Source organism: Acipenser ruthenus, chromosome 4 (genome assembly GCF_902713425.1).
Source record: "Acipenser ruthenus chromosome 4, fAciRut3.2 maternal haplotype, whole genome shotgun sequence".
In the NCBI taxonomy this organism is placed as follows: Eukaryota; Metazoa; Chordata; class Actinopteri; order Acipenseriformes; family Acipenseridae; genus Acipenser; species Acipenser ruthenus.
Genome location: NC_081192.1, coordinates 107,148,166 through 107,169,250, shown reverse-complemented (window position 1 = coordinate 107,169,250; position 21,085 = coordinate 107,148,166). Strand labels below are relative to the sequence as shown.

At 47.7% G+C, this 21,085-nt stretch overlaps 1 protein-coding gene across 1 annotated transcript; it reads right to left on the bottom strand.

Annotated features, from left to right (window-relative positions):
* Positions 1-476: 476 nt before the first annotated feature.
* On the bottom strand, positions 477-11,289 carry LOC117400115 (kelch-like protein 40). The gene is made up of 6 exons (XM_033999551.3): positions 9,987-11,289; positions 6,723-6,883; positions 4,715-4,822; positions 3,799-3,984; positions 1,624-1,770; positions 477-978 (listed from the first exon to the last, which is right to left on the bottom strand). The coding sequence occupies exons 1-6, from the start codon at positions 11,082-11,084 to the stop codon at positions 867-869; spliced, it is 1,812 nt and encodes a 603-aa protein (XP_033855442.2). The 5' UTR covers positions 11,085-11,289; the 3' UTR covers positions 477-866.
* Positions 11,290-21,085: the final 9,796 nt, after the last annotated feature.

Here is a 21,085-nt window from a genome sequence, read left to right as displayed (position 1 = left end):
TAACCCAGGTACGTGGTTTCACACTACACAGGATTGTGACCCGGGTCCAGACCCGGGTAGGAGTGCTAGTGTGAAAGGGGCTTAACTAGCCACAAATTATACACCTGGGAGTGTACTGAAATTAGCTAGTTGCTTAAAAAAAGATAATACTAAGTCACAGGATGGCAATTTAAATATACATTAAAATAGCTTCTATTGAAATGGGTTAATTAGACTTCTCAATTATTTAACAATGTGTCCTGGTTTTCAGCTTTGAAAATCCGGTCACCCTATTGCAGAGTGTTCATTAATAAGTGATGGTTCGTGTTGACGCTGTCTCTACATCTTGGTGAGTCTCAGAGTGTTCATTAATAAGTGATGGTTCGTGTTGACGCTGTCTCTACATCTTGGTGAGTCTCAGAGTGTTCATTAATAAGTGATGGCTCGTGTTGACGCTGTCTCTACATCTTGGTGAGTCTCAGAGTGTTCATTAATAAGTGATGGTTCGTGTTGACGCTGTCTCTACATCTTGGTGAGTCTCAGAGTGTTCATTAATAAGTGATGGTTCGTGTTGACGCTGTCTCTACATCTTGGTGAGTCTCAGAGTGTTCATTAATAAGTGATGGTTCGTGTTGACGCTGTCTCTACATCTTGGTGAGTCTCAGAGTGTTCATTAATAAGTGATGGCTCGTGTTGACGCTGTCTCTACATCTTGGTGAGTCTCAGAGTGTTCATTAATAAGTGATGGTTCGTGTTGACGCTGTCTCTACATCTTGGTGAGTCTCAGAGTGTTCATTAATAAGTGATGGTTCGTGTTGACGCTGTCTCTACATCTTGGTGAGTCTCAGAGTGTTCATTATAAGTGATGGTTCGTGTTGACGCTGTCTCTACATCTTGGTGAGTCTCAGAGTGTTCATGTGCACAGGCACCACGGTGGCTCCGGAAGCATAGCGAATCTCACGCAGAATTCCCGTCCATTGCTTGGTGTCCTCTTCATACCTGTGGGACAGGATTCACAAAGCAGTGTTAGAACAGGACTCAACCTGCTTCAAGCTGCTGACTGCAACATGTATTGCACCCTTTTAAGAAGGTTGTAGCTACACAACAATGTCAGCAATGTGCCTGTCAAGCACTCCATTCACTATACACTGTGTGGCCTAAATATGCACTTTTAGAACAAACACATTCTAATGCAGAACTTGCGATTTCATTTGAAAACACGGGATCTGGTACTACAGGGTGAAATTGTGCCCACCCCTTCAGTGCTCTCTTTCCTGTCATTAACCAACCACCTGCTTCACCACTTGACTGACATGCTTTACAGCCAGTATTTATTTTAATTTAGAGTGCCCAATTATTTCACACACAATTCTCTTCTCATTTTAGAAGGCCAGTCCTGCAGGTCTCCGCTCCGAGCTCACTGGGCGCCTGGCCAGTATGGTCCACTGTAGCGCGATGAGTAGAAACAGTCCCTGCAGGTTGTGCCTCCCTAATCAAGGCCAATGCAGTGCTCCCTCCGGAATCCCCAGCAAAGACCAGCAACTTCACACAGCCAGGACGCAAACCTGGTTTGTACCATTTCTATAGCAACCTAACTGGGTGGTAATAATGTGTGTTTACATATATATCATCTTCATTACTTACTTCCAAATGTCATTCATTTCTGTCGGAACCAGCTCTTCAGCCTCGTTTGGCATCATGGCAAATCCTCCGATTGCATAGAGATTGCCAGCCAGGCTGATGAGATTCATGGAGCTGCGCTCCTGAGGGAATTCTACGAAGGCTTCCCATCTGAGGGAGGGAGGGAAGGAGGGAGAGAGAGACGTAAGTCAGGGAGCTGTCTGTATTTGTTTATTTAGCAGACACCTTTATCCAAGGCAACTTACAGAGACTAGGGTGTGTGAACTATGCATCAGCTGCAGAGTCTCTTACAATAACGTCAGAGCATAAGGACTTGCTCAGGGTCACACAGAGCCGGGATTTGAACCGGGGACCTCCTGGTTACAAGCCCTTTTCTTTGCCTACTGAACCACAGCCTCCTATGTATGAGACTGTCATTCACAAAGCTGTATCTCTCAACTCAGCCTCTGTTTCAGGGTAGTCGGGAACACTTTGTTGAGTGAAGATGGACTCATTGGTGTAATTTACACATTGGGACGACGGGGAAATGTCCCCTCACATTGCAGCAATACTACAACTTGTATTTCTCAATAATGTATTTGTATAATCTCTAGTCAGTATAGGAGTCTCCACTAAGACCCAGTGGAAACACCAATCAAGTGAGGCAGCCAGTCTGCAGCACCTCGAGGCACGGCACATTATACACAGTTATCATGGCAGCGTAAAGGAATATCCCCTAGAAAGTGTCCCGAGGGCATCAGATGATTCGAGGGCATTTGCTATTTACTCCCACCTTTCACTTCCAGAGCTCGGCAACTCTACGAAATCAAGCCACCCTGACCCTGACCCAACCCAACCCTAACCTTAAGCAACCCTGTCCTAAAACCTAACCTTAACCCAATACCTAACCCTAAACATAACCATTAAGAATCATCTGATGTGTCTCAGGACACATTCTAGGGGATATTCCTGTGTGCTGCGTTATCATGCAGTGCAGCTTGACATGTAAAAGCAATACTGTCTTCTTCCAGCAGGGTGCACCAGAGAGCTTTTAGGATTTGAATGGGCTGCACATCGCTTCCTTTAATGATTTCTGCTCAGGATTTGAATGGGCTGTACATCGCTTCCCTTAATGATTTCTGCTCAGGATTTGAATGGGCTGCACATCGCTTCCCTTAATGATTTCTGCTCAGGATTTGAATGGGCTGCACATCGCTTCCCTTAATGATTTCTGCTCAGGATTTGAATGGGCTGCACATCGCTTCCCTTAATGATTTCTGCTCAGGATTTGAATGGGCTGCACATCGCTTCCCTTAATGATTTCTGCTCAAGATTTGAATGGGCTGCACATCGCTTCCCTTAATGATTTCTGCTCAGGATTTGAATGGGCTGCACATCGCTTCCCTTAATGATTTCTGCTCAGGATTTGAATGGGCTGCACATCGCTTCCCTTAATGATTTCTGCTCAGGATTTGAATGGGCTGCACATCGCTTCCCTTAATGATTTCTGCTCAGGATTTGTTTAATACTCCCCTCCCTCTCTTGGGTACTGTATTATCAAACATAGGCTCCTGCATTTATTTTTACAATTAATTTGTTCATCGAGACTACAAAAGCAAAATAAAATCGAAAAAAATGCTCTTGCTCTCGTTCCTCTCATTAGTTTTAATGCAGTACCCTTGCTCTTATTAGTTTTAATGCAATGCTCTTGCTCTCGTTCCTCTCGTTAGTTTTAATGCAGTACCCTTGCTCTTATTAGTTTTAATGCAATACCCTTGCTCTCGTTCCTCTCGTTAGTTTTAATGCAGTACCCTTGCTGTCGTTAGTTTTAATGCAGTACCCTTGCTATCGTTAGTATTAATGCAGTACCCTTGCTCTCGTTCCTCTCGTTAGTTTTAATGCAGTACCCTTGCTCTTATTAGTTTTAATGCAATACCCTTGCTCTCGTTCCTCTCATTAGTTTTAATCCAGTACCCTTGCTCTTGTTAGTTTTAATGCAGTACCCTTGCTCTCGTTCCTCTTGTTAGTATTAATGCAGTACCCTTGCTCTCGTTAGTTTTAATGCAGTACCCTTGCTCTCGTTATTGGCCTGTGAAGCACATACAGTATCAAACAATCTAGATTATGCCTCCTTCACTCGTGTTTGTTATGGAAATGTAAATATAACGATGTTCTTATCTCACCCGACGTGTGACTCACTTGTTTGTGACAGCGTCATACACCTCCACAGTATTGGTGAGCCCGGTGTCCGTCACCCCTGCCGCCACGTAGATCTTGCCACTATGAACAGTGGCGCCAAACAGAGAGCGAGCCATCTTCAGAGGGGCCAGCTCCTTCCACTCAAACTTCCTGGAGTCATAGACGCACACCCTCTTCAGGCATTTTCTGAAAAAACACACAAACCATCAGCACAGGCTCAGGATTCAAAATGCAAACCATGAGCCTATAGTCCCGAGCCCAGGTAACTTTACAGAGACTGGGTGGAAACCAGTGATTTTTATAATGAGATTTTAACCAAATTTCACCAGCAGGGGGTGCAATCACTTTGAATTACACTGCCCATTAACAGTCCCACAATGCAGCAGGATGAAAGCTTCCTGTGAGCAGATAACCTGTACTGCAGCTCTCCAGAAGCACGCACCTGAACCACTGTGCAAGTCTCTGGTGTTGTGGGACCCTGTCTGAATCCTGGGTAACTGTTATTCTGTGAGATGAGGTAAGCAAGCTGTAGGCAGGGTTTAATATGAAGATGTTTAATATAACATCAGATCAGAGTCTGCTTCTGATAACACTGGTTATGATTTGCAGTGCATTTACCTTTGATCCATGCTAAACTGGGTTTATAAGAAGAGACACAGATTCATCACATACGGGGGTTACACATCATTTGCCTTTTCTTCGATAATCAGGGGCCCTGCTGGTTTCTGCCTCCCTGATCCGTATGGCCGCACTGACAGTCATGTTTGTACTTTCTTCAGCCAGCCAGTATCTTTATTTAACCCTTTGTCAATAGCATAGCTATATGTTCCATATGATTTTGCTCTAATAAGTACTATAACCAACAAGAACAATCCGATATAAATACTACAAATAGACTGTCAATACATTTCCTTACTTGCTGTCCCCTTTGCCTCCGATCACGTAGACCAGTCCGCTGTGTGACACGGCTGCATGCCCGTACACGGCGTATGGAAGAGGGTCTGATTCTCCCCACTTGAAAGACCTAAATAGATAACACATTCAGTTTCATTGCTGTACTGTTTCCAGGCAGGATCGTGCATCATCACACCGCTGTACTGTTTCCAGGCAGGACCGTACATCATCACACCGCTGTACTGTTTAGGACCGTGCATCATCACACCGCTGTACTGTTTAGGACCGTGCATCATCACACCGCTGTACTGTTTCCAGGCAAGACCGTGCATCATCACACCGCTGTACTGTTTCCAAGCAGGACCGTGCATCATCACACTGCTGTACCGTTTAGGACCGTGCATCATCACACCGCTGTATTGTTTCCAGGCAAGACCGTGCATCATCACACCGCTGTACTGTTTCCAAGCAGGACCGTGCATCATCACACTGCTGTACCGTTTAAGACCATGCATCATCACACCGCTGTACTGTTTCCAGGCAGGACCGTGCATCATCACACCGCTGTACTGTTTCCAGGCAGGACCGTGCATCATCACACTGCTGTACCGTTTAAGACCATGCATCATCACACCGCTGTACTGTTTCCAGGCAGGACCGTGCATCATCACACCACTGTACTGTTTCCAGGCAGGACCGTGCATCATCACACCACTGTACTGTTTAAGACCATGCTTCATCACACCGCTGTACTGTTTAGGATCGTGCATCATCACACCGCTGTACTGTTTAGGACCGTGCATCATCACACCGCTGTACTGTTTAGGACCGTGCATCATCACACCGCTGTACTGTTTAGGACCGTGCATCATCACACCGCTGTACTGTTTAGGACCGTGCATCATCACACCGCTGTACTGTTTAGGATCGTGCATCATCACACCGCTGTACTGTTTCCAAGCAGGACCGTGCATCATCACACTGCTGTACCGTTTAAGACCGTGCATCATCACACCGCTGTACTGATTCCAGGCAAGACCGTGCATCATCACACCGCTGTACTGTTTCCAAGCAGGACCGTGCATCATCACACTGCTGTACCGTTTAGGACCATGCATCATCACACCGCTGTACTGTTTCCAGGCAGGACTGTGCATCATCACACCGCTGTACTGTTTCCAGGCAGGACCGTGCATCATCACACCGCTGTACTGTTTAAGACCATGCATCATCACACTGCTGTACTGTTTCCAGGCAGGACCGTGCATCATCACACCGCTGTACTGTTTAAGACCATGCATCATCACACCGCTGTACTGTTTCCAGGCAGGACCGTGCATCATCACACCGCTGTACTGTTTAAGACCGTGCATCATTCACACTGCTGAACTGTTTAGGACCGTGCATCATCACACTGCTGTACTGTTTAGAACCATGCATCATCACACCGCTGTACTGTTTAGGATCGTGCATCATCACACCGCTGTACTGTTTAGGACCATGCATCATCACACCGCTGTACTGTTTCCAGGCAGGACCGTGCATCATCACACCGCTGTACTGTTTCCAAGCAGGACCTTGCATCATCACACCGCTGTACTGTTTCCAAGCAGGACCATGCATCATCACACCGCTGTACTGTTTCCAAGCAGGACCTTGCATCATCACACCGCTGTACTGTTTCCAAGCAGGACCGTGCATCATCACACCGCTGTACTGTTTAAGACCATGCATCATCACACCGCTGTACTGTTTCCAGGCAGGACCGTGCATCATCACACCGCTGTACTGTTTAAGACCGTGCATCATTCACACTGCTGAACTGTTTAGGACCGTGCATCATCACACTGCTGTACTGTTTAGAACCATGCATCATCACACCGCTGTACTGTTTAGGATCGTGCATCATCACACCGCTGTACTGTTTAGGACCATGCATCATCACACCGCTGTACTGTTTCCAGGCAGGACCGTGCACCATCACACCGCTGTACTGTTTCCAAGCAGGACCGTGCATCCTAACGACTTACTGTCTGTCGTAGCACATGACGGTCTCCAGCGTCCGCTCTCCCTCCTTCAGTTCCTTTCCTCCGATGACGAAGATGGAGTTCTCCGCCTCCCCCAGACCGAACAGGCAGCGGGGTGAAGGCAGAGGGGGCATCCCCAGCCAGTCCGAGTCCAGGTGGTCGTACTGCAACACAGACAACAAACGCGCTCCGTCAAGGGGACTGCTCTGTGATTTAATTTCTGCAAGTCGCTTTGGATAAAAGCATCTGCTAAATAATTAAGTAATAATAATAACAAACCAGCCCTTGATTACCATGTTATTATGGCCCATTTTAAAACGGTTAGGGTCATATGCTATCCAGAAGACACGTTGGGCAGGATTTTCAAAAAACAGTGTTATTGTATCGAACTCATGGTTTAGTAACGAGAGCTTTAGTACCAAGTGATTTTTCAAACGAAATGTGTTAATTAAATCAATCCGTTAATGCTTTGAAATTGAGTCGAAGTTGTTAATGAATGCATTTCTCGTTTAAAAGCTTAATTGTCGCAGGTCAGATACATCACTTCCTGTGTGAAGAACTACTTGATAAGGGGAACTCGTTAATCAAAATGCATGTTAATGAGATCAAGAAAAATGAAAGGAAGCAGAATTCGCTGTTATGGAAACTACTAGCATTCAGGGAGACGACTCTCTCACCAGAGAGCAGCAGCCACAAAAAATAATGGGAATATCTATGTTGTGTATAATTTGTAAACTTCAAAATTGTGCATTTTGTCATGCAGAATGTACATTTTTTTTAGAACAATTCACATATGCTGATTTATAATTATCTGGCGTGTGGGTAAAAATCGGACGGCACGGATTAAAAAGTAACAATAAATAAATACAAATTAAACCTCATTTCCCCTCTTTCATTCGGGGGGATATTGTGCCACAGCTTACTATATACAACTCTATTGATGTGCATTTTGCAATTATTTTTTGGGTTAAAAAGGAATTTATTTTCTTATGTTGACATCTACTTTTGTTTGTAGTTGTTAGTTATCATACATGTATACCATGTGTGTAACACTTGATTATATATTTATTAAGCTTATAAAATGACTCCCTAACCCAATACACAATTTGTTTATAATTAATTGTTCGGTGAATTTTTCTAATCCTGCATTTTCTCTGGTACTCTCTGCTCGTCTCTGCGATAAATAAACTCAACATGATTAGAAGTAGCCACCGAACACTTACTTATAATACTGTATTTTATATGCATACAAACGTGTGAAGATGAAAGTGTACACTGTACATAGTGTGGGGGGAGTCTGACAACATTACAAATACGTTTAGGCAAAATCCATGTCAATGATCTCGATGACATTCCTAGTGCATCACTGTGTGTCCTTGACGCCTGTTCTTCATTCTTGTGTGGATGAGACACAGGTGTTAAAAGCAGATCCGCAATCACCTAAGGAGACTTTATTGTAATATCTAATATGCCGTTTTCTAAACCAAGATTTCAGTTCTATAATCCAGAACTCCGCTGCCCGCCTGGTGTTCTCTCTGCCTCGCTTCTCCCATGCAACTCCACTACTCCGCTCACTCCACTGGCTCCCGATCACCGCTTGCATCCAGTTCAAGACTCTTGTACTAGCCTACAGATGCCTTGACCAGACAGCACCCAGCTACCTCCAGACCCTCATCTCTCCCTACACCCCCACTCGACCTCTCCGCTCTGCCTGCACAAGAAGACTGGCTCTACCTCCGCTATGCTCCCCTGCCTCCAGAGCCCGCTCCTTCTCCACCCTCGCCCCGCAGTGGTGGAATGACCTTCCTACAGATGTCAGGACTGCCCAGTCCCTGACCACATTCCGGTGCCTCCTTAAGACTCACCTCTTCAGAAAGCACCTGTAGAACTCCTCTGTTTTTGCCCTGGGACACTATCACCCTTCATTTAAATGCGCTTTACTTGCTCTTATCTGCCCCCTATTTTACTGCATTTAATCCTGTACTTCAGAATACTGTAATCTGCCAAGTGTTTAACCTGAAGTATTTTGCATTTAATCATATCCTGATGTAACTATCACTGACACTGTTATCTGCTGTATTATTGAATTGTATTTTGTCACACTTGTACTTGCTTGAACCAAAGTCATTGTATTTATCATTATATTTATCTTGCTCTTATTTGTATTATTACTTGCACTGTGATTCTTGAAACGTATTTTTGTTTACGACTGTAAGTCGCCCTGGATAAGGGTGTCTTCTAAGAAATAAATAATAATAATAATAATAATTCAAATAAAATCTACAGTAGAGGTCAGCTGTCATATAATGTATTTATGCAGAATTCAAATAGGCTACAGTTGCATTGATAATTTCTTGGTAGTAACATTACACTTTGTGCAAATAATGGTATATCATTTTAACAATACAACAAATGTTCCTTAAGGTTAGAAATGGTTAAAACAAGTGAATAAATCTTCTTAACCACAAGTATAGAAAAGGCTAAAATATTTTCATAACTACAAATATTGAGTTGTCTGTAAGAAATTAACTCTGGTCCTGTACAATCTCTCTCTCTGTATCGTCAGCCGTGGTCTGTTAAATTTCAGTTTCAAGGTAAGTTACATACTGTTTCGTTAATTAAAGCCCTCCTTTTCCAAGTGCAAATTAACACTTTATAAATGATGACAATTAACACAGATTCACTTTTAAATTCCCACACAAACAAAAGAAATAGTGGCAAGAAGCACTGCTCGTTAAGATATTAACATTATTTCGTAAATCAACATAATTTCGGAAATCACATTAGGATGATTATTTAATAACGAAATAGGCATAACGACCGCTTGAAAATACCGAAATCAACGCTACATAGCGATTTCTTGATTTAGCCTGGAGTTATCATTTACGACCTCTGAAAACCCTGCCCTTGGTTTCTCTTGATGTAATGAGTGCAAAGCCTTATGTTTTTTTTGTGACACTAAAGTGTGTCCTGTCTATAAAATGTATGATGCTCTCAAAGTTGTTCCAACCAAAATAATTCACATAAAATGGGAAGCACTTCATGTAGGTAATTCTACAGTAGAGCATACCTGTTACCTATTTCTTGCCTTTAATCTGTTCTTGTTTTGCAGTAGAATTGCACAGCTGTTTTAGCAGTTATTCAGATGACTACACATTTATACACATTATATAAAATAGTCTGCAATGCGGTTGAAAGGTTTTCGAATGAAGAATCCGTTCATATTTGTTCATACTTTCTCTGTAAAAAGCAGCGCAGATCACGTACCTGTAAGAAGTAGGACCTGAGCGGGTCTTCCTTGTCCTCTTCATTGTAATAGATTCCACCAGCCACAAATATCTGGTTCTCCTTTGTCACCAAGCTGCAGTGATTCTTAGGAATCTGTTTTGATAATGAGGCAACGTAACATTCATTTCCTAAGGGGTCATAGGCCACCGCTCCTGTGTCACTGACCATGAACAGCAAGTCTTTAAGGAACATGCCGAAGCGCATGTTATCATTCAGGATGCCTGGGAGAGGATGTTCCTCCTCTTCCTCAGCCACGGTCTTCTCATCTACTGTCTGCTTCACGTCCGGAAGCTTGCCCTCATGGGCGTCTTTCACCATCTGCAGCTTCTTGACAAGCTCCGGGGTGGACTTGATGAGCTCGTGCGTTTCCACATTGCTCGCAAAGTAATTTGTGGGTATCAAACGGAAACGGACACAGTCAAAGAGATCGGTCAGACTTGCAAGCCTGTTCTGCTTGTCATTAGAGACCCACTTCATAACGGCCTCAAAGACGATTTCTTCTTTCTCAACGTTCAGGGAGTCGCCCGAGATGATGGCAGCCAGCTCGCTGGCTGATAGCTGCTCAAAGTCCTGGTCTCTTGATATCAGCTGGAAGCGATCACTGATAAAATCCCTGGCAGCTATGGCTAGCCGGGCGCAATCCAGCATCAAGCCAAGCCTGAAGATAGCCAGGCAGTTACTCAAGCTGAGCCTCTTCTGCAAGAAGGAAACACACACAGTGAAGACGGAGGGCACCTGAAACATGTTGGCCGCAGAGAAGATGTCCTGGACGTTCTGCTCAGTTATCTCAATCTCTGACGTGTAGATGTACTTCAGGATCCTCCCCAGCACTTCAGGTTCCACATCTTCCAGAACTATCTCCTTTTGCTTGCTCTCCTCCATTTCAGACAGGAACATGGCTCGGAAGTAAGGACTGCAAGCTGCCAGCACGAGCCGGTGGCAGGGAAATTTCTTGTCCTTGACTTTTAAGGTACAGTCGACAAACTTGTCATTTTCCAGCAAGTCGTTGAGTCCGTCTTGAAGAAGGGTTTGCTGGTATATGCGTAGCTCTTCTGCCGGGTCTGTGGGCAGAGCCATGTTGGTGGTGGTGTTCTTTAATTGAGGTGGTAATGCACTTCCTAGTCCTCTTGATCCAACAGTGCTGTAGCTGAGCTGAGAAAGGAGAAGTGCGCTTGCTCAGACCGCTGTAAGCTGCAGGAAGCAGGATCACTGGCAGGCCCAGCTGTCCGTTTTCTTCAGAAAGCCCAGCCTGGTTTTATTTATAGCTCGGGCTGCACAAAGCCGAGGAATCCATATTGGTGCATGTGAAAGAGGAGCTCCTTTTAGACACAACATCAATCAGGCAGAGGGGAACAGCTGAGCTCCTCTGCGGGGGAGGAGCCCTCGCACCAGCACAGTCTCTCTGACATCATGGCCCAAGAGCAGGGGATCAGTGATTGTTTCCAGAGACATGTGGTGCCCCACTGACGTTAACTTTCCAAAGATTGAAGCTTAACATGAAAAAACAGTGAGTCATAAGTGTTCCATTATTGGATATTTGTGATTCCCTGGACTTCTCAAACAGCAGGCCTGCTAATCCTCCAAACATGTAAACTCACTTAGGGGCGACGTAGTTGATCACACCACTATAATATCATGTTGTAATATCCATGCCCTTGCTGTGTATTCTCTGATTGTCTGTTAATATTTACTCCATTTTTTGTTCTGTTCTACAGTGCTAGTATGGACATTGGCAGATGAACATGGAACCCACAATTCATGAAGCAGTGTGCAAGCAGCCGTTCTGCAGTTAGCAAGGACCTTCACATAATGAATATAATTAGTATGCAATGATATACAGTACAAAGTGTATGCAATGATATACAGTACAAAGTGAATACAATGATATACAGTACAAAGTGAATACAATGATAACTGCTCTTTCATAACATTGTGCTATGTGGCACATGTTCTGAACACTAGCTGATATTTACTCTGCAATCTCTTTAAGAACATAAGAACGTAAGAAAGTTTACAAACGAGAGGAGGCCATTCAGCCCATCTTGCTCGTTTGGTTGTTAGTAGCTTATTGATCCCAGAATCTCATCAAGCAGTATCTTGAAGGATCCCAGGGTGTCAGCTTCAACAACATTACTGGGGAGTTGGTTCCAGACTCCCACAATTCTCTGTGTAAAAAAGTGCCTCCTATTTTCTGTTCTGAATGCCCCTTTATCTAATCTCCATTTATGACCCCTGGTCCTTGTTTCTTTTTTCAGTTTGAAAAAGGCCAGCTGGGCCGATGTTGTCAGTAGTCTTCTTTGTTCAAGACTGAATAGATTCAATTATTTTAGCTTGTCTGCATACGACATGCCTTTTAAACCCGGGATAATTCTGGTTGCTCTTCTTTGCACTCTTTTTAGAGCAGCAATATCCTTTTTGTAACGAGGTGACCAGAACTGAACACAATATTCCAGGTGAGGTCTTACTAATGCATTGTAAAGTTTTAACATTACTTCCCTTGATTTAAATTCAACACTTTTCACAATATATCCGAGCATCTTGTTGGCCTTTTTTATAGCTTCCCCGTATTGTCTAGATGAAGACATTTCTGAGTCAACATAAACTCCTAGGACTTTTTCATAGATTCCTTCTTCAATTTCAGTATCTCTCATATGATATTTATAATCCACATTTTTATTGCCTGCAGCAATACTTTACACTTTTCTCTATCAAATGTCATTTGCCATGTGTCTGCCCAGTTCTGAATGCTGTCTAGATCATTTTGAATGACCTTTGCTGCTGCAACAGTGTTTGCCACTCCTCCAATTTTTGTGTCGTCTGCAAATTTAACAAGTTTGCTTCCTATACCAGAATCTAAATCATTAATGTAGATTAGGAATAGCAGAGGACCTAATACTGATCCCTGTGGTACACTGGTTCCCTCGCTCCATTTTGAGGTTTCTCCTCTAATCAGTACTTTCTGTTTTCTACATGTTAACCACTCCCTAATCCATGTGCATGCATTTCCTTGAATCCCTACTGTGTTCCGTTTGAGAATTAATCTTTTATGCGGGACTTTGTCAGAAGCTTTCTGGAAATCTATTTTGTATTTTATTTTTTTTTTTAAGTTCAAAATAAATAACAAAAAATACAATAAACAAAAAATACAAAATAAACAGGCACGAGGACCAAACAAAAAGGTTTCAAATACAAAATAAACACAAAACAAAACTTACAAATAAAGCTTCCAGGCTGGGCATTGCCTTCACTGGTTTCAAAACTTAACAAAACAGCACACACAGAAAACCGCTTCTTCTCCTTCCAGAACTCTCCCTCCAACTGGGAGGCTGAGGCCTCCTTTTATGCCAGGTGGCAAAGTCCATAATTGAATAATTAATTGACTGATTGCTCCCACCTGACACAATCAACCTGGGCAGGGAGGAGAATTTAACTCCTTCCCTGCCAGTATTTCTAAGGGCAGAGCCCTGCTCTGCCACAGGCTGATATTTACCCTGCAATCTCTTTGTTGAAACACCTTGCTTCTGTTCCAGCAGCTCAATGGCTCACATGGCTGGTTCATTTTAACAGGCTGACTTGAACGAGAGGAGTTCCCACTGGACTCGCACAGTGGCCCCGTTCTGTGGAGGGCAGTAACTCACTGTGATAGAGAGAGAAAGGATCGATGCTGTAAATCTCCCTCCCGATTAGAAAGGGCGCTGTGTAAGGGGGAAGGTAAGCTGCCTCCTAGATCTGCCACCTCGGTGGTACGTGGAAACCGGAAGGTAACTGTGACGGGGTACTGCCCGTCTTTATAATCAATGTTGGGACTGGCAGGGAGGGGGTTAAAACATGTGAGAATGTGGCTGGAGCCCTAATTGACTAATCAGTAATTATTGAATAATTGGGCTCCAGCCACAGGGGATAAAAGCCAGGGGAGAGGCCCTGGCTGGGGGAGAGTTGGAGAGTGGTAGAGAGAGTTCTGGAAGGAGTGTGTTTTGTTTGGGCTGGTTTTTTCTGTTCCAGTGAAGGCAACGCCCAGCCTGGAAGCTTTATTTTGTAAGTTTTTGTTTTGTGGTTGTATTTTGTGTTTGAAACCTTTTTGTTTGGCCCTTGTGCCTATTTATTTTGTATTTTTGTTTATTAAAAATCTTTATTTTGAACTTTCAACTGTCTCTGAGTCTCAAACCTCGGTCCATCTTGTCACATTTGGTGTCAGAAACGGGAGAGCACCACCTGGAGGCTCAGAGCAGTATTTTTTTTTTTTTTTCTCTTGAATTTTTGGGAGGTTTTTTTTGGAAACTTGATTTAAATGGGCAAGAAGAGCAGACAGAGGCAGCGACAGAAGCAGCAACAACAGCAGCTGCCACCACCACCCCAAACCTTGTGGGAGGACTCAGCGAGCCTCTTCCCGTGGTGTTCCTGGTGCGGGAAGGAGGATCATCGGTGGAGGTCCTGTCCAGATGGGCCACCAGCTGACTGGTGTGGGTACTGTGAGGCAGATGGCCACAGCTGGGCAGGATGCCACCACAACCCGGACCAGGAGCAGCTGCAAACCCCGTCCTCGGCAGCCACCCCACCACTTCCAACATCACCGCCTTCACCACCATCATGGGAGATCTGGGAGTGGCTGGTGCACCCCGAAGCAGACCTCCCCCACGACCTTCCCATAGCCATCCGCATGCTGTGGCGTCGAGATGGGGAGAGGTGGGAAGAGTGGGAGAGACGACACCACCCGGTTTCCCTCCAGGATATTGCCAGCATGGTGCTGGATTACCTGGAGGTAGACATGGGAGGGGCTCCCGTCAGTGAAGTAGAGGAGTGGTGCGCTCACTGCTGCCAGTACGGGCATGAAGAGGACGCGTGTCGAGAGCTCGACTGGGAGCCAGACGTGGAGGAGTCTGAAGAAGAGGTTGAGCTGCCGTCCCGAGAGCCAGAGAGGGGTGAGCCGTCGTCCCGAGAGCCAGAGAGGGGTGAGCCGTCGTCCCGAGAGCCAGAGAGGGGTGAGCCGTCGTCCCGAGAGCCAGAGAGGGGTGAGTTGTTGTCCCGAGAGCCAGAGAGGGGTGAGCCGCTGTCCCGAGAGCCAGAAGGGGAGGAGCCGCTGTCCCGAGAGCCAGAAGGGATGGAGCCGTCGTCCCGAGAGCCAGAGAGGGGTGAGCCGCCGTCCCGAGAGCCAGAAGGGGAGGAGCTGCCGTCCCAAGAGCCAGAAGGGGAGGAGCTGCCGTCCCGAGAGCCAGAAGGGGAGGAGCTGCCATCCCGAGAGCCAGAAGGGGAGGAGCTGCCGTCCCGAGAGCCAGAAGGGGAGGAGCTGCCGTCCCGAGAGCCAGAGAGGGGTGAGCCGCCGTCCCGAGAGCCAGAAGGGGAGGAGCCGCCGTCCCGAGAGCCAGAAGGGGAGGAGCTGCCGTCCCGAGAGCCAGAATGGGGGCCGCTGCCGTCGCCCAGAGAGGGGGAGCCGCTGCCGTCGCCCAGAGAGGGGGAGCCCGAATGTCCACAGCCCGAGAGGGAGGAGCCCGAACGTCCACAGCCCGAGAGGGAGGAGCCCGAACGTCCACAGCCCGAGAGGGAGGAGCCCGAACGTCCACAGCCCGAGAGGGAGGAGCCCGAACGTCCACAGCCCGAGAGGGAGGAGCCCGAACGTCCACAGCCCGAGAGGGAGGAGCCCGAACGTCCACAGCCCGAGGGGGAGGAGCCCGAGCGGGAGGAGTCGGTGCGTCCACGGCCCGAGCGAGAGGAGTCGGTGCGTCCACGGCCCGAGCGGGAGGAGTCGGTGCGTCCACGGCCCGAGCGGGAGGAGTCGGTGCGTCCACGGCCCGAGAAGGGGAAGCCCACAGGCCTAGGGCTGAAGGGACCTGTAGAGGGAGACGAGTTGCTGTTCCCGCCTCCGCCAGCAGAGGGAGACGAGCTGCTGTTCCCGCCTCCGCCAGCAGAGGGAGACGAGCTGCCGTTCCCGCCTCCGCCAGCAGAGGGAGACGAGTTGCCGTTCCCGCCTCCGCCAGCAGAGGGAGACGAGCTGCTGTTCCCGCCTCCGCCAGCAGAGGGAGACGAGTTGCTGTTCCCGCCTCCGCCAGCAGAGGGAGACGAGTTGCCGTTCCCGCCTCCGCCAGCAGAGGGAGACGAGTTGCCGTTCCCGCCTCCGCCAGCAGAGGGAGACGAGTTGCCGTTCCCGCCTCCGCCAGCAGAGGGAGACGAGCCGCCGTTCCCGCCTCCGCCACTAGAGGGAGAGGAGCCGCCGTTCCCGCCTCCGCCAGCAGAGGGAGACGAGCCGCCGTTCCCGCCTCCGCCAGCAGAGGGAGACGAGCCGCCGTTCCCGCCTCCGCCAGCAGAGGGAGACGAGTTGCCGTTCCCGCCTCCGCCAGCAGAGGGAGCCGGGCCGCCGTTCCCGTCTCCGCCTCCCGAGGGTCCGCTGCTGCTGCCGTCGCCTCCCGAGGGTCCGCTGCTGCTGCCGTCGCCTCCCGAGGGTCCGCTGCTGCTGCCGTCGCCTCCCGAGGGTCCGCTGCTGCTGCCGTCGCCTCCCGAGGGTCCGCTGCTGCTGCCGTCGCCTTCCGAGGGTCCGCTGCTGCTGCCGTTGCTTGGGGTCTTCGGGGATCCTGCGTCGCCTGGGGTCGCTACACTGTGGTCAGAGCCCCACGGAGGGGAATTGCTGACCATGAAGAGGGGGAGGGAGGTCAGGAGACCAGCTCCCCCAGCTGCACTTTCGCGGCAAGATGGTGTGTGGCCGGAGCCCCGGAAGAGGGAGCTGCTGGCCACGAAGAATTGGGTGGTGCCGGACGTCCCACCATGGCCACCCCCATGGACACTGTGCTTCCCCCTCTTCCGGGACTGAGACTGAGGGGGGAGGTGGCCATTTAGGCCATGTTGTGCTTGGCACAAGGGGGGGGATATGTGACGGGGTACTGCCCGTCTTTATGATCAATGTTGGGACTGGCAGGGAGGGGGTTAAAATTCCTCCCTGCCAGAAAAACATGTGAGAATGTGGCTGGAGCCCTAATTGACTAATCAGTAATTATTGAATAATTGGGCTCCAGCCACAGGGGATAAAAGCCAGGGGAGAGGCCCTGGCTGGGGGAGAGTTGGAGAGTGGTAGAGAGAGTTCTGGAAGGAGTGTGTTTTGTTTGGGCTGGTTTTTTCTGTTCCAGTGAAGGCAACGCCCAGCCTGGAAGCTTTATTTTGTAAGTTTTTGTTTTGTGGTTGTATTTTGTGTTTGAAACCTTTTTGTTTGGCCCTTGTGCCTATTTATTTTGTATTTTTGTTTATTAAAAATCTTTATTTTGAACTTTCAACTGTCTCTGAGTCTCAAACCTCGGTCCATCTTGTCACAGTAACCATATTAGGAGGGGCGCGTACCTGCAAGTACTCAGGACGATTCCATTGCAGTCAGCTGCGGGGCAGCCCTCTATTGGAGAAACCATGGCGACGCGTTGACTGCAGGGAGGAGTTTTCTGGGTACAAAGGGGAAGCAGCTACATCAGTTCCTCCTCTTGCACTGAGAAACTGAGCCACCAGCCAGAGCGTTGTGCTTTTTGGATTACATGGTGTTTGTTGTGTGTTTTCAGAGGCGGAGTAGGAGCGCGGGACTGCAGCCACGGAGCCAGTTCCAGATCACAGAGCACTACCTTCCCTTCACCAACATCAGCACACCCCATGTGGATTACAGAGCACTCTCATGCACAGGACACTCAGGATTTCATTGTGGACACTTTCTGCTTGTTTTTTGTATTTTTGTTTGTTAGCCAGCTGTGTTCCCCCCAATACCCTCGCTGGTAAAAGGGAGGTTTATTTTAATAAACACAGACGTTTTTTGGGGAGAAATACTGTTTCAGGACTGTTATTTATTCACACACAACTCGCATCCGTCACACTCACCTTCAGAGTGAAATGATTTCTGGAAGAAAGAGGCTGCTGTGCGGATTCTTCATCGCAGGATTCATTCCACCCACAATGAATCTGGGCTGTGGATTAACATTCTTTTCTAGGTCAGTAAAACACTCCACACGCTGAATCCTCTCTGCACTCCCGCATCTGAAGCATTGACTCATCCCCCAGGGTTCAGTGACTGTAATGTATAAAAATATACATTTATAGCTACCCTGTCATCTTCCAAAGCATAATGTAGTCCAGTGCAGAAGATTGGCCGCAAAGGTGGGTTTCAAAGCAGCCATACAGAAGCAACAGCTAATGATTTCTTTTTCAGCTGGCAAAGTCTAGCTAATTAAAATGGTATAAAGTGGCACCAATGTTTTAATATTCGTAGTTATATACCGACAATCCGGTAAAGACTATGTTGCCCATGTAACAGGCAGTGCTGTGTGATACACTGCGGGTCGGGTTCCATCGCTAAGATGAGAGGAGTGTAACAGGCAGTGCTGTGAGATACACTGCGGGTCGGGTTCCATCGCTAAGATGAGAGGAGTCTAACAGGCAGTGCTGTGAGATACACTGCGGGTCGGGTTCCATCGCTAAGATGAGAGGAGTGTAACAGGCAGTGCTGTGTGATACACTGCGGGTCGGGTTCCATCGCTAAGATGAGAGGAGTGTAACAGGCAGTGCTGTGTGATACACTGCGGGTCGGGTTCCATCACTAAGATGAGAGGAGTGTAACAGGCAGTGCTGTGAGATACACTGCGGGTCGGGTTCCATCGCTAAGATGAGAGGAGTCTAACAGGCAGTGCTGTGAGATACACTGCGGGTCGGGTTCCATCGCTAAGATGAGAGGAGTGTAACAGGCAGTGCTGTGAGATACAATAGGGGGATGAGTTCTATCCTGTCTCCTGTCGGTGAGATTAGAGGAGTGGTTTTTGACGATCGCTTGCGGTGTGCCGGGTCACCGGTTCATGCCCAGTGTCTGCCCTGTTACACCCTCACAATGTAGGGGAAGCCTCAATAGCTCTGTGGCAGTCTGGCTCGCAGTGGTGACGTCACGGACCAGGAAGTAGAAACCAGAACAATGGATGGGCGGTTGAAGCTGAGTGCAGCGGCACTCAGCGTATTGATTAATAAACAAAACAAAAATAAAATATTTAAACAAACAACAAAACAAAAAGGCACGTTGGCCAAACAAATAAACAGTATATCAACAAGTATATTAAATATAGCAATTGTTTTCGCTCGCTCTCCCGTGTTCTCCCGTACTCTCCTCTGTACACTCCACCCCGAGTGCAGAGAGCTGCAGGTTTATAAACTCTGGCCGAGGGATTAACTAGTTGTTAATTATCTTATTATCCCTCGGCCAGAGTCTGCACGCGTTTGGTAAGGATGCATGACTGTCAGCTAGTTAAATAATCAGTAGCTGATCAGCCATGCATCCTCACGGGGTTTTTAAATATAATAAAAGACGCAGCGCTTTTACCCGCGCCGCAAACAAAAATACAAATAATAATACATAGGGGCGGGACACTCCGCCACAAGCTCCCTTTATTGAGTGTCGTCTCTTAGCCTTCAGAAACACTGAACTCATCAACATTGTTGAGCAAGAAAAGAAAATGACACAGGAAAACACAGCTGCACTGCTGCATTAGCGATGCCGTGAGCTCCACTCTGCTCTGCTGCATTAGCGATGCCGTGAGCTCCACTCTGCTCTGCTGCATTAGCGATGTCGTGAGCTCCACTCTGCACTGCTGCATTAGCGATGCCGTGAGCTCCACTCTGCTCTGCTGCATTAGCGATGCCGTGAGCTCCACTCTGCTCTGCTGCATTAGCGATGCCGTGAGCTCCACTCTGCTCTGCTGCATTAGCGATGCCGTGAGCTCCACTCTGCTCTGCTGCATTAGTGATGCCGTGAGCTCCACTCTGCTCTGCTGCATTAGCGATGTCGTGAGCTCCACTCTGCTCTGCTGCATTAGCGATGCCGTGAGCTCCACTCTGCTCTGCTGCATTAGCGATGTCGTGAGCTCCACTCTGCTCTGCTGCATTAGCGATGCCGTGAGCTCCACTCTGCTCTGCTGCATTAGCGATGCCGTGAGCTCCACTCTGCTCTGCTGCATTAGTGATGCCGTGAGCTCCACTCTGCTCTGCTGCATTAGCGATGTCGTGAGCTCCACTCTGCTCTGCTGCATTAGCGATGCCGTGAGCTCCACTCTGCTCTGCTGCATTAGTGATGCCGTGAGCTCCACTCTGCTCTGCTGCATTAGTGATGTCGTGAGCTCCACTCTGCTCTGCTGCATTAACGATGCCGTGAGCTCCACTCTGCTCTGCTGCATTAACGATGCCGTGAGCTCCACTCTGCTCTGCTGCATTAACGATGCCGTGAGCTCCACTCTGCTCTGCTGCATTAGTGATGCCGTGAGCTCCACTCTGCTCTGCTGCATTAGCGATGCCGTGAGCTCCACTCTGCTCTGCTGCATTAACGATGCCGTGAGCTCCACTCTGCTCTGCTGCATTAGCGATGCCGTGAGCTCCACTCTGCTCTGCTGCATTAACGATGCCGTGAGCTCCACTCTGCTCTGCTGCATTAGCGATGTCGTGAGCTCCACTCAGCTGTCCTTCACAGGTCAAGCAATTTCCTAGACTGTCCAAATCCAAAGGTACAGGAACATCACTATAATATAGATTTTCTTAAACATTAATTATTATACTAATTCCCATTTTATTTGTACACTGAACTTCTAGTGACACATACTGTATAATATGCACTGCATTCACCTCATTTCTACAAGTATTTCACAGTGTCTTTGTCCCTCTTGTCAGAATGCTTTACTTTACGTGTCAGTGGCTTCGTTTGTGTTTGTGTCCACAGTCGTAGTCGAAGTGCTGTGGCTCTCGTCTTCGTCAGCATTGTAGTTTATAACAGAAGTTGTTCCTCATGCTCATTTCATTGCATCACGAGGACTGCTGACTGAATCAGACAGCTCTGCAGGAGATGGGAGTCATGTGACTTAGCTTGCCTAGTATGTGAGTTCTGACTCAACATCATCACTGCTGTCTATAGAAAATTGTTCACAGTGGACAGGGGGAAACCTGGGCAGCCAACAACAGAGAGCAGTTCATCAGAGTGGACAGGGGGAAACCTGGGCAGCCAACAACAGAGAGCAGTTCATCAGAGTGGACAGGGGGAAACCTGGGGAACCAGACAGCTCTGCAGGAGATGGGAGTCATGTGACTTAGCT